Source organism: Lethenteron reissneri, chromosome 23 (assembly GCF_015708825.2).
Source record: "Lethenteron reissneri isolate LAM-NWPU_2019-01 chromosome 23, ASM1570882v1, whole genome shotgun sequence".
NCBI lineage: Eukaryota > Metazoa > Chordata > Hyperoartia > Petromyzontiformes > Petromyzontidae > Lethenteron > Lethenteron reissneri.
The window spans coordinates 279,595-293,393 of record NC_083801.1 but is presented as its reverse complement, the minus strand read 5'-3'; the positions used below and the strand labels follow the sequence as shown (position 1 = coordinate 293,393).

The window sequence follows — 13,799 nt, the reverse complement described above, 5'->3', positions numbered from 1 at the left end:
GTCCCAAACGGCTCCAACTCTGCACCATATTTGGGTGTTGATTTCCCGATTTCGGGAATCAGGAACAAGGTGGATGCAAAGCATTGGCAGACGTCGAACCAGTCGATCTCCGACTTCTATTGACCAAGTAAGGGAGAGTGTCAATGAAAACCATGAAACTTCGACAAAGAGACGCTCCGCTCAATTGGGGATCGCACAACGATCGCTGTCACGAATCCTGGAATCTTTTTCCATATGAGATTCAGCTGGTGCATGAATTACAGCCCAGAGACCATGAAAGCCGCCTAGACTACTCACGTTCTTTCATGGAAATTGCAGACCAAGACAATGCTTTCATTAAAAATGTAAAGATGTCAGATGAAGCTCATTTTCACAATAGCGGCTTCGTCAAAAAACCAAAATGCAGGTTTTGGGATGCATAAATAATTGTATCGAATTTCCATGAATTAACGTTTTTTTATCATTTAGAGTTTGTGTTTTTATTTACTTTTTCAAAAGTTATAGGCAAAACAAATCAGGTACATATGGCCCACCCTGTATACTGCAGGAAAGAGGTATATACACTTTCTACAAAATATATATAATGTTCCTGAACAAATGTCCTCTTTTAGAGGTGATAGCCATAACCTAAACTCACAAGTGTATAGCATTCTTTTTAATTGCATAAAAATATGTATTGTTTATTCATGTGTAATATAGTCTTTGATGTTTACTGTGTAGCATGTTTATCAGGCAATTTTATAATGTACACATTTAAAATTGTAATTTAACAAAATGTTGTCATATAGCTTAAACCAATGTAAAAAACACAACTTTGCAAGTAACAATTATTTTCACTTACATTGATGTGAAGTGTTGCTACTAACTTCAGTAATTATTGTTTGTCTTTTATTTTTCAAATGATCCTAATGGAGAAAATGCAAAAAAAAAAATAATGAATTACAGTATTGAAAGTAAAACATTACATCTTCTTGGTTCTTTCGGTAAAGTCACGTAGAAGGGAAGTAATAAAATAATAAAAATAAAACATAATAAAATAATTCTCACGACGTTTCGGCCACAATGCAAGAGTCTCTCACCTTTCTGAAGAGATGCCGCGACTCTAAGACCTGGTTTTCACCTGAGGACGGCTGCTTGTGTTGTGGCCGAAACGTCGTGAGAATTATTTTATTATGTTTTATTTTTATTATTTTATTACTTCCCTTCTACGTGACTTTACCGAAAGAACCAAGAAGATGAATCCCTGCAGTCACGAAAGCTTTAAATCGAAATAAAACATTACATTCACAACTTTTATATGGATATATTTGCAAATATAAAACAAAAAGTATTTTGAAATCCATGAAGTAAAAAGCATTCACAATTACCTGTGCCAGACTGTCGAAATTAGCAGGCTCCTCATCTATTTGCTTGGCAGAGACTGATACCAGAGGTTCATTCTGTCCATTTCCACAACAGCGACTCACTGACAGCTTATATTTCTCATTTCTGATTTCCAGCACATGTTCCGGCTTCTTTAACACCCGCTCCAGCACTATGCACACAGGAAGCAGAGACAAAGAACAAATAAGTGTCCATTATTTGTAACATAGATATCAGACTAAGTTATTATCTATGCAACTGGTAATGACACGGCTCACAGGAGCTGCTCTCCTGCCACGCTCATGAAGGCATTGCTGCTGGGATCCCAGCTCAGGGAAAGCCTTCCTTTGCCAGCAACAAGAAAGCCATCACTGGAGCCAACAGTGGCTAAAAGGCCGCAGAGTGGATACCAGGATGGGTGGAGACCATAACCGTTACCTAAACTTCAAACATACCACACAAGGGACTAGCCTGATTAGGAAAGCTAGCCCTCAACCCAACACCTCTCCTATGCTGGTGATTTATCCAGGCAGTCTGAGAGAAATGCCTTGCTACGGTTTCCAGTGCATGGATGGAGTTTGCCAAGCTGGGATATGCGATAGCTAAAAAGGAAATTGTGGTATGTGTAGAGGTGTTACGGAGGGCAAACAAACACACTGGGCGTGGTTATGCCTGTACGCCGAGAAGTGCTTACATCCACGTCCGCATCGTTGAGCCTGGGGGGCTGACACGGAGCTGGGATCCCCCACGGCCCACCCCTCAGTGGGGGAGTTGCTATATAAGGCGGTGAGCCGGAGGGCTCGGGGTTGAGTGTTCAGCCTTAACCAGTGAAGCAAGAAGACCTGCTAGATAGGCCCTGGGACGCCCCTGAATCGCTGTCCTTCTCAGGACCGACCAGGGCAAGCCAGTGGCGTGGCCCCAAGAGCCCAGAGCCGATGCTCTTGTAAGAGCCGGTCTGGGGACTCAGGGTGGCGTAATCCCAGCTTAACCAGGGCTGGGTTAGCTAGCCTCCCCTAGCCCAGTAGTGGAGGACCGAGGAGTAGGCTAGCTGTGACATAGAGTGTTGAACTCCCAGTTAGACGGGTGAAGGGGCCGATACCCCTTCGAGTGTTGTACATCTCGGCCTGTTATGTACTTTGTGCTTAATAAATAAGTGTGCCTCCAACTACGTCGTCCAAGTCTCCTGGAACCTACTACATATGCATGGATGGTGCCTGACGTGGGGCAAGCCTTAAGGCCGCCCATTCAAGTTAGGATATGATAAATTAATGATGTGTAATGAGCGACTTCCACGACTCGTCGTGTAGAGGGCACTTCCTATTTTATTCACACACGGCACAGCACAAGCCAACCTTTCTTCTCATTACGGTACAACACTTAAATGTTAGCGCTCTACTAGCTACACCAGACATGGGCAAAGTACGGCCCGTGGGCCGTATACGGCCCGTTGTGCTTTTTAATCCGGCCCGCCGAACTTGTCCAAATATTATTAAATTAAATTAGACCTTCCTCCTGTAATGCCCCCATTTCCCCAATAGATGGCGCACTTTGACCGGGAGAGAGAGAGAATATTCGTATGACCAATTCATGTTTCTATTGAAAGTAAGTTAACAGTAATATTTGGGTACAGTAATGTTTTTGGAAGCATTCACTGTAATATCGTATGAACGTTTACTTCACCGCATCATCGTATGAATGATGCGAGAAGAGATTAACTGATCATATGTTAGCGATTTACGTACTCAGCGCTTTCGTTCTCTAAATTACGGCTTGAATGAGGGGGAGGGGTATGACTACATCACAAAATTAATATCTTACTAGGAATTTTATATAACAAAAGTTATATACATAACTGTTACGCTTTGTGTAATTCAACAAAACAAACAAAACTTAACTCCGATTTCTCTCCGAATTTCACGAGTCCGTTCTAGACCCCACAGTTTTTTTAAAGAGTTTTAAGCACAGAAAACATAATTAAAGTTTGAAAAATCATTAATTATACAAACTTTTCAATAATTTTCTTCTTCACTTCGATTTAAATTTTTTTTAAAAACTTCTTCTCACCAACATTACCACTCATTACCACTTTCGCCGAAGGCAAGTTTGTAAAAGAATACATGGTACAGACAGCAGACATCTTGTGTCCGGAGATCAAAAGCAAATTTGAAAAAGTCAGTTTATCACGCAGGACTGTGACTCGCCGTGTGGAACTGATTGATAAAAATATAGCCAGTCAATTAAACAAAAAGTCTGATTCCTTTGAATTATATTCACTAGCACTGGATGAAAGTACGGACGTAAAAGACACTGCTCAGCTCCTAATTTTTATCCGAGGCATTGACGACAGTTTTGCGATAACAGAGGAGTTTTTGACCATGGAGTCCCTGAAAGGAACAACGCGGGGAGAAAACTTGTATAACCAGGTATCTGCTGTCATCGAAAGAATGACGCTACCTTGGAGTAAACTTGTCAATGTCACAACGGATGGATCGCCAAATTTAACTGGAAAAAATGTTGGGCTGTTGAAAAGAATCCAGGATAAAGTGAAAGAGGAAAATCCTATCCAGGATATTATTTTCCTTCACTGCATCATCCATCAGGAATCCCTGTGTAAGTCTGTATTGCAGCTTAATCATGTCGTGAATCCAGTCGTAAAACTTATGAACTTTATACGAGCAAGGAGACTTCAGCACCGTCAGTTTATTACGTTCCTGGAGGAAACTGATGCGGATCATCAGGACTTGCTGTACCACTCTCATGTCCGCTGGTTAAGTTTGTGGAAAGTGTTACAACGAGTGTGGGAGCTGAAAGAAGATATCATCGCATTTTTGGAGTTGATGGGGAAATCTGACGAATTCCCTGAGCTAAGCGACAAGAACTGGCTTAGTGACTTTGCGTTTGCTGTGGACATATTTTCACACATGAATGAGCTGAATGTGAAACTGCAGGGGAAATATCAGTTTGTTCACGACATGTACAAACATGTGAAAGCCTTCAAATCCAAGCTCACTTTGTTCTCCAGACAAATTGCGAACAAATCTTTCGCTCATTTCCCCACACTTGCCATGCAGGAAGAGGCACTGCGAAACGCAAAAAAATACAGCAAATCACTTGAGGACCTGCACGGAGAATTCTGCCATAGGTTCTCTGATTTCGAAAACATTGAACAGTCACTTCAGCTGGTGTCCTGTCCCCTGTCACAAGACCCTGAAACAGCACCACAGGAGCTGCAGTTGGAACTGATAGATCTTCAGTCTGACTCCGTCCTAAAGGAGAAGTTCAACTCTGTTAAACTGAATGACTTTTATGCTTCACTTAACAGAGCCACGTTTCCAAACCTCCGGAGGACTGCACAGAAGATACTGACTTTGTTTGGCTCGACTTATGTGTGTGAGCAGACATTCAGCGTCATGAACGCCAACAAAGCCCGTCACAGATCAAAGTTAACGGATCAGCACCTCCGATCTATCCTGAGAATTGCCACAACCAAAATAACTCCAGACTTGGATGCACTGGCAAAAATGGGAGATCAACAACACTGTTCCCACTGAAACTGAAAGTGATTGTGTTGCTGCAGCGAGGTTGGAGCTAAATCTCTATCACACAGCCTGCGTGGCTGCTCTAACCTGTTAATGTAGATAATAAAGAAGTTCAAGTGAGGTAATTGGTTTGGGCGCAGGCCTCAGATGTTTTCATGATGTTTGATCAGTCACGTTACGACATGTTTTTGTATTGTTCATGTTCGTGCAATTTGTTAAATTGCCTTGCAAATAAATGCTTTGCTACCTGTTAAAGGCCAATTCCTTTCATGTAATCATTTTTACATGTCATTTATATTAGTTCACACAAACACTCCATCCATCTGTTCCTGGCCCGGCCCCTCTGTCAATTTTTAGAACCCATTGTGGCCCGCAAGTGAAAAAGTTTGCCCACCCCTGAGCTACACACACCGTCGATCACACGACGTGGTTCCACCATCCACTCTCGGCTTCGTCGCTGGCTGGCAGTGGGCCGGGAAGGGTGATGGAACCCCACAGGAGGTCTTCCACGTGGCCGGACGACGGAGAGAGATGACGGCGAGCAGTGACGCAGTCCGAACCCAAGACTCTACACATGAACCCCGAGTCCTCCACCCCCGCTTATATTCCCGCAGGCGCAGCTAGGCTCCGCCTCTGGCCACGCCCTATCATGGTCCTTTGCGCAGGTTCCCGGAGCATCCCGTCCAGCCCCGCCCCTTACCTTTGGCCCAGATCCCTCTCTTTCGGATTGGATGTTGTTTTAGTGGTGCCTGTGTCCGTGCTTCCCTTTTCTAACCAGCAGGTGTCATCATGTCATTCCTCAACCCCCCCTCCCCCGCGTAATAAAAAATGTAGCCGTCCCGGCTAATACTCAAACATGTTCCTTCGGAGTGGGCAGGTAGGAACTTGGTTGGACAGCGCATTTGTGCACGACAGCCAGGCAAATAATCCCTGGTGGGCAGTGTGGAAGCTGTTACTACCTGTATAAGTGTAGTGTATCGTGTCGTGTATAGTGTAGTGCGCAGGTTAAATTATGAGTTTAATAAGGGCACCACGGGGTGACCCACCCAGCCCCACCCAGCCCCACCCTTCCCACCCAGCCCCACCCAGCCCCACCCTCCCAACCAAACCCCACCCTCCCTACCCAACCCCACCCTCCCAACCCAGCCCCACCCAGCCCCACCCAACCCCACCCTCCCCACCCAACCCCACCCAACTCCACCCTCTCCACCCAGCCCCACCCAACCCCACCCTCCCCACCCAGCCCCACCCAACCCCACCCTCCCCACCCAGCCCCACCCAACCCCACCCAGCCCCACCCAACCCCAACCTCCCCACCCAGCCCCAGCCAACCCCACCCTCCCCACCCAGCCCCACCCAACCCCACCCTCCCACCCAGCCCCACCCTCCCCACCCAGCCCACCTAGCCCCACCAAACCCCACCCTCCTCACCTAGCCCCACCCAACCCCACCCTCCCCACCCAGCCCCACCCTCCCCACCCTCCCCACCCAGCCCCACCCAACCCCACCCTCCCCACCCAGCCCCACCTAACCCCACCCTCCCCACCCAACCCCACCCTCCCCACCCAGCCCCACCCTCCCCACCCTCCCCACCCTCCCCACCCAGCCCCACCCAACCCCACCCTCCCCACCCAGCCCCACCCTCCCCACCCAACCCCACCCTCCCCACCCAGCCCCACCCAACCCCACTCTCCTCACCCAGCCCCACCCAACCCCACCCTCCCCACCCTGCCCCACCCTCCCCACCCAGCCCCACCCAACCCCACCCTCCCCACCCAGCCCCACCCAACACCACCCTCCCCACCCAGCCCCACCCAACCCCACCCTCCCCACCCAACCCAACCCTCCCCACCCAACCCCACCCTCCCCACCCAGCCCCACCCAGCCCCACCCTCCCGACCTAGCCCCACCCTCACCAAACCCCACCCTCCCCACCCAGCCCCACCCTCACCCAACCCCACCCTCCCCACCCAGCCCCACCCAACCCCACCCTCACCCTCCCCGCCCAGCCCCATCCTCACCCTCCCCGCCCAGCCCCACCCTCACCCTCCCCGCCCAGCCCCACCCTCACCCTCCCCACCCAGCCCCACCTCACCCTCCCCCACCCTCCCCACCCAGCCCAACCCTCCCCACCCAGCCCCACCCTCCCCCTCCCCACCCAGCCCCACCCTCACCCTCCCCACCCAGCCCCACCCTCACCCTCCCCACCCAGCCCCACCCTCACCCTCCCCACCCAGCCCCACCCTCACCCTCCCCACCCAGCCCCACCCTCACCCTCCCCACCCAGCCCCACCCTCCCCACCCAGCCCCACCCTCCCTACTCAGCCCCACCCTCCCCACCCAGCCCCACCCTCACCCTCCCCACCCAGCCCCACCCTCACCACCCAGCCCCACCCTCACCCTCCCCACCCAGCCCCACGCTCACCCTCCCCACCAAGCCCCACCCTCACCCTCCCCACCAAGCCCCACCCTCACCCGCCCCACCCAGCCCCACCCTCCCCACCCTCCCCACCCAGCCCAACCCTCCCCACCCTCCCCACCCAGCCCAACTCTCCCCACCCTCCCCACGCAGCCAAACCCTCCCCACCCAGCCCCACCCTCCCCACCCAGCCCCTCTCCACCCAGCCCCACCCCTCCCACCCCCAACTGAATCACCTTAAGGCTGGGAATGTTGAAAGAAACACGAGGCAAAAGGATCCGCTTTTTTCTTTTCAAGGCTTCCATTTTATGAATGGAGCCACCATCCCCCAGTTCCATTTTGTGAATGAAACATCGCCCTTCTCCTCATTGGCCCGAGTCGCGGCGGTGCCCCCCTCTACCAACCTCAACCCACCGCTCCCATTGGTCGGTGCCCCCGAGCCAATGGGAGGGCTCTGGTGGGGCAGCCAGCCAGTAAGCCAGCCAGGTAGCCAGCCCCCTTAACTATCGGCCCCTTGCTTAGGCCCCTCCCCTTACCCCCCCTCCCTTAGGCCCCTCCCCTGACCCCCCCTCCCTCAGGCCCCTCCGCTGACCCACCCTCCCTTGGGCCCCTCCCCTGACCACCCCCCATATCCTTAGGCCCCTCCCCTGACCAACCCCCCACATCCTTAGGCCCCTCCCCTGACCCCCCTTCCCTTAGGCCCCTCCCCTGACCACCCCCCATATCCTTAGGCCCCTCCCCTGACCCCCCCTCCCTTAGGCCCCTCCTCTGACGCCCCCCCCTCAGGCCCCTCTCCTGACTCCCCCCTTCCTTAGGCCCCTCCCCTGACCCTCCTCCCTTGGGCACCTCCCCTCTCCGTACCCGGCAGTAGGTCTCCACCAAAGAGCTGTTTATAATATATATGTATGCACGACAGTCAGACAGACAAATAATCCCTGGTGGGCAGTGTGGAACCTTGTTCCTACCTGTATTACCTGACCAATACTGAACACCTGTTAAAAAGAGCTGTATAGCTCATCGGATTTCTCCAATTAAAACAAATCCGAAAAAAATATTCAGAATTGAGAAAAATGAATCTTGTAACAGCGTGAAGAAGGGAACCAATTGGTAACAGGTCGGTCGACAGTCAGTGCTCAAATAGGTGAATTCCGCAGTTGTGATAGCGGGGAACTTAACCAACAACCAATCTCTTCCCAGGAGGGGGCAGATCAAATGGAAGGGGAATGAGGGGGACAAATATTCATTGGGAATGGATAGTGGAACATTTAACCTCAACAAAACTGCTAAATGGTGGTGCAGCAATTGAAAAGACCCAGTTATATATAACAAAATATCCCGCATAAAACGTGGGAAATGCGTATCATGGCTAATGACAGAACTGTGCTTTAATTCTGACAGATACATTCACGACATTATCAATGAGGCAGGTAAAAAAAACTAAGAGCTATGAAATATAAACTGGATGAAAACAACATACTCTACGTGGCAGGAGGAAACTGAAACCGTACAAATCCAGTTTTGAGGAAGTAGACATATCAATTTACGAAACCGCAGATATATCAATCTAATTCCAATACGTAAAAACACACGTAGGCTTTCGCGACCAATATCATCATCCATGTATTATACATAAAAACACCATGTAATGGTGAATATCAATAAGTAGAGTTGCAGCCTTCATCGTTATGTAAAACTATTGTATACTAATCGATACAGTACTTTATCTGCTAACTACTGTTTATTATGTATTGTGTATTATCTCGAAGATTTAGGGTTTGTCATCGTTTAAAGAACATATTCTTGGTTCGGTGACCTTACCATCCGCTGTCATGAAGGGAAGTCGCACTCTGTTCCCTGGCAGCCAAATTAAAAGCCTGCATTCTCCACCATTTGATAAGCGCGCTAACCGTTGCGCCACTGTTCCCCACGCCTCTCATCGCAGGTTATCATTGTTGTAACTTTATTACCTGACTCGACTGGACACCTGTGAAAAATAGCTTTATAGCTAATCAGATTCCTCCAATTTGAAAATATAAATCCAAAAAAAAAGATTCTGAATTCAGAAAAATTCATCTTGTAACAGCGTAGAGAAGGGAACCTACTGGTAACAGGTAGGTCGGCAGTCGGCACTCAAATAGGTGAATTCCGCAGTTGTGATAGCGGGGAACTTAACCAACAACCAACCTCTTCCCAGGGGGGGGGGGGGGGGAATGAAATGGAAGGGGAATCAGGGTGACAAATATTCATTGGGAATGGATAGTGGAACATTACTCTTCAACAAAACTGCTAATTGGTGGTGCAGCAATAGAAAAGACCCAGCTATATATAAAACAAAAATCCAGCACAGAACGTGGGAAATGCGTATCATGACTAATGACAGAGGAAGATGCATTAATTCTGACTGACAGATACATTCACGAGATTATCAATAAGGGAGCTAAAAAGATCACGAAGAGCAATGAAATATAAGCTGGATGAAACAACATACTCTACATGGCAGGAGGAAACTGAAACATTACAAACCCAGTTTTGAGGAAGTAGACATATCAATGAACATAACCGCAGATATATCAATCTAATTCCAATACGTGAAAACAAACGTAGGCTTTCGCGACCAATATCATCCATGTATTATACATAAAAACACCATGTAATGGTGAATATCAATAAGTAGAATTGCAGCCTTCATCGCTATGTAAAACTATTGTATACTATGCAATACAGTACTTTATCAGATAACTACTATTTATTATGCATTGTGTATTAACTCGAAGATATAGGGTTTGTCATCGTTTAAATCACATATGCTTGGTTTGGTGACCTTACCATCCGCTGTCATGAAGCGAAGACGCACTCTGTTCCCCGGCAGCCAAGTTAGAAGCCTGCATTCGCCACCATTTGATAAGCGCTTGCTTTGGAAGTATTTTAGCAGCTTTATCTCCGCCGTCTTCTCATTTTTATCGAGGCCACTTATTTCTATATCCAGTTCTTCTTCTACGTTTTCTTTTGTGGCAGAGCAACTATCCATCTCTACCTGGGCTATTCCCCAAGGTTATCGTTGCGAGGTTGCCAAGGCGGTGGACATTCGTGAAATAATGTATTCTTTGGGGAGGTTTTTTCTAATGTATACCATCAGGTTTACGTGACGTATTGCGTTTCTTACGACAGTCATTTCTCAGAAAACACGTCTTGATTACGTGGGCTGGAACAAATTATCTTCTGAATATGACGCTGCCGAGAAATCATGCACATGAACACCATCTACTCTCCCTACTTAGAAATTGTAAATGTTTTTGACTACTATAAAACTAGTTTCCTGTTAAAATACAGCCAAAATAGTAGCGAAAAGCATATTAACACCCTTACAAAAAACGAAGATTTCCATGTACTTTTTCGTAAACGGGTTTGACCAGGACACTCACAATGGCAGAGCACCTTTGCTCAAGGCACTTAACATAGTTTTAAAAACGACATAATACAAGAATGGTTTAGATGGCATGGGCATGCAAGGGCTGAGGAATGTGAACAGTTAAAAAAGCAAACCACAGCGCCTCACTTCCTGCACACCCACAGACTATATCACTATAACCTTTGCAATGGTAGCAAAGCCAGAGGCCTCATTTTACTGAACCTACTAAATATACTGTATATACAATCTCATCCCTGTATTTTGCTTTTTTGTTTGAACGAACTTTTTCAAACTTTATACAAATTTACGGTTTTATAACTAGGGGCACAAATTTGTTTTCGTTTGAAAGCCCTTAGTCTGAGGGTGTGCAAGAAAAAATAAACATGTTTTTCTACGCCATTACAGTGTCGATTTATGAGCGACACTGTAATATGTGGAGCACAAAATACAAAACAGCGCTTCGCTAACGAGCTTATGTGCACAAATAAATCAAATGAAGGAATGAGTGAATCTGGGGAAAATAAGTGAGCAAGGGAAGAGTGAAGTTCTGTGGTGTGGCTGTGTGGTGCAATGAAAGTGTGTGGTAGTGTAACACAAGTAGTGTGTACTATAGTCGTGTAATAGTGTAGTAGTATGGCTTTCGCGACCAGATAATCTATTGAAATTGAGAGAAATTTTTATTTTAAAAGTTATGATAGCTACCAGCTTAGTGCTGCTTGGAAGTGTATAATACTGGTAGGAACCTCCTGGTTACACCAGCCCACATGGGATTATTGTGTCCGTCCGTCGTACATCCAAAAATGGGAGGGGTGGGGCTGGGTAGAGAGGGGAGGGTGGGGAGGGGCTGGGTGGGGAGGGTGGGGAGGGGCTGGGTGGGGAGGGGAATGTGGGGAGGGGCTGAGTGGGGAGGGTGGGGCTGGGTGGGGGGTGGGAGGGGTGGGGCTGGGTGGGGAGGGGCTGGTCACCCCGTGGTGCCCTTATAAAACTCAACGTTTAACCTACTCACGCCGGCTTGTGCCCGCCCTCACAGTCGGCCATATTTGAGGAATACACCACGCCGCCGTTGACCCTGGCCATTGACCGAGCAACCCAACGTTCCTACCAGCTCCCTCCGCAGGAATGTGTTTGCATGCATATACAGGTCACCATATGTCGATGGTGATGAACTGTGAGCAGCCGATAACAGGTATTGGGATATTGTTTGGACCCACAAACGGCAGAATGTACATATATAATATACATACATAATACACATTATCTATGTTGATTATCTGCGAATAACCCATCCAATGATATATATCCATTGTAATTTATGTGAATACATTCACCCCCCCGTCTGGTCTTCACACCTGATTGACTCACAAGTGACAACATCACAAATGACCCCTCTATTTAAGACCGAAACAGGAGGAAGATTTCTCCACAATTCTGGCTGTCGTCCGATGAGGCTGGTTGTATTATAATTACCATCCTACTCAAATGAAAATATTATGGGTTTCCTCTCCAACACACCTGTGTGCTGTACTAGTATCTAATTGGCATATTTTGTTTCGTGACGAACCTTAATAATTAGCTGTGTCGGGTGGTGGCGGGTTTAACATATTTATATTTACATGATCTAACCCAATAAATAATGGATAGTGTCGTAGTGTAGTAGTATAATGTAGTGGTGTGGTGCAGTATAGTGGTGTGGTGTAGGGGTGTAGTGTAGGAGTATGGGGTAGTGGTGTGGTGCAGTGTCGTTGTGTGGTGTCGGGAGTGCAACGTAGTGGTGAAATGCATTAATGTGTGGTGTCGTGAGACTGCTGCGTTTCAGGGGAGTAATGTGTCTGGTGAGTGTCTACTAGGTGGTGAGGTGCCAGGTGTGTCTATTTGACTTTTTTACTCTTTTTTATTTTACCAGGGAAGGCCCCTCTGAACGATGTAGCTCTTATTCTTGGGTTTTTCGGTAAAGTCACGTAGATAGGTTCAAAGAAAATTATCAAAAAATAACAGAAAGCTATGACGTTTCGATCGCAACGCAAGCGTTCGTCTTCAGGAAAAGGGGGGTTAGCTTCCAAGGCAAACTGTTAATAAGGGTTTGAAATGGGCGTAGCCCAAATGTCAGCAGCCAATGATAATGTAAGTGTTCGGCAGCCAACCCGGCGGTGGTTCGTTTTCCACCAAAGGGCCTGCCAGGTGAAAATTAGCATGTTAAAGAGAGATTAGCATGTTAATGGCAGATAGCAGAGCAGCAACCAAGGGGTCGGTGCGCGAAGTGACTGTGAAAGCGCAAGTTTGAAATGGGCGTGAAAGCACAACTAAAATCGGAAGGTGGTAGGATGGGAACATCATAGCCAATTATGACTTAAACTGGTATATGACGTCCTTCCAATGATTGCTCAGTTTGTATCCATCTTCTCGGTTGAAATTGTGTCGCCAATCCCAATATGCACCACTGACCTGTGGCGGAAGTTGTACATCTCCCCCTCTCCCACCGTGGTTGAATCAATAAAAATAATTTACAGAAAAAAATACAAATCTTTATAGCTCCTTTACGACCTATATAGTATAACCTTTGTTGGGGTAGCCAAGCCAGAGCCAAATGCTTAATTTCAATTAAATAATTCAATTAAATAATTTAACTTGGAATAATATGAAATGCCTTATGAACAATACATTACAAAAAACTAAATTGTATGAAATGTAAAGCTATGCATATTGTAATATCCATAAACCCACAGTACGTGTATTAGTTATGAACAGCGGTGCAAAAGGACCTGCTGATTTTCTAAGAGACTATATGGGAGAACTTGCTGGAGAGTGCATTGGTTTAAGTTTTGCTGGGCAAAAAATGGGGTAAGTTGTGCCTTAATTGGATTGGGGATAAGCACACGGGCGACGTGTACCGTGACTCAGCTTCTAGGTCCAGATAATGTCCAGCCTGTAGAAAAGCGAGCAAGCACAGGGCATGTCACATGTTCAAGTTTGAGCTGTTGTACATGATTCGAGAGTAGACACTTTATTAGTCTTCGTCATACACAGAGATCACCACAAGCATAATATAAAAATGCAAGCAAATTGAAAACAG

General features: G+C 47.3%; 1 protein-coding gene across 2 annotated transcripts in view; it reads right to left on the bottom strand.

Moving 5' to 3' along the window:
• LOC133345797 (protein mono-ADP-ribosyltransferase PARP14-like) overlaps nt 1-10,429 on the bottom strand; it is a 103,537-nt gene extending 93,108 nt beyond the window's left edge. Inside the window, exons 1-3 of one of the 2 annotated variants that reach the window (XM_061556778.1) lie at nt 10,142-10,429; nt 1,368-1,534; nt 842-905 (exon numbers count right to left, since the gene is read on the bottom strand). Coding sequence is in view for 1 of the 2 variants with exons in the window: in XM_061556777.1 (XP_061412761.1) it covers nt 842-905; nt 1,368-1,534; nt 10,147-10,348 (433 nt within the window). In the remaining variant the exon portion in view is untranslated. The remainder of the gene's footprint in view (nt 1-841; nt 906-1,367; nt 1,535-10,141) is intronic. The other variant, XM_061556777.1, reaches the window with a different exon arrangement.
• Between the last annotated feature and the right edge of the window lie 3,370 nt (nt 10,430-13,799).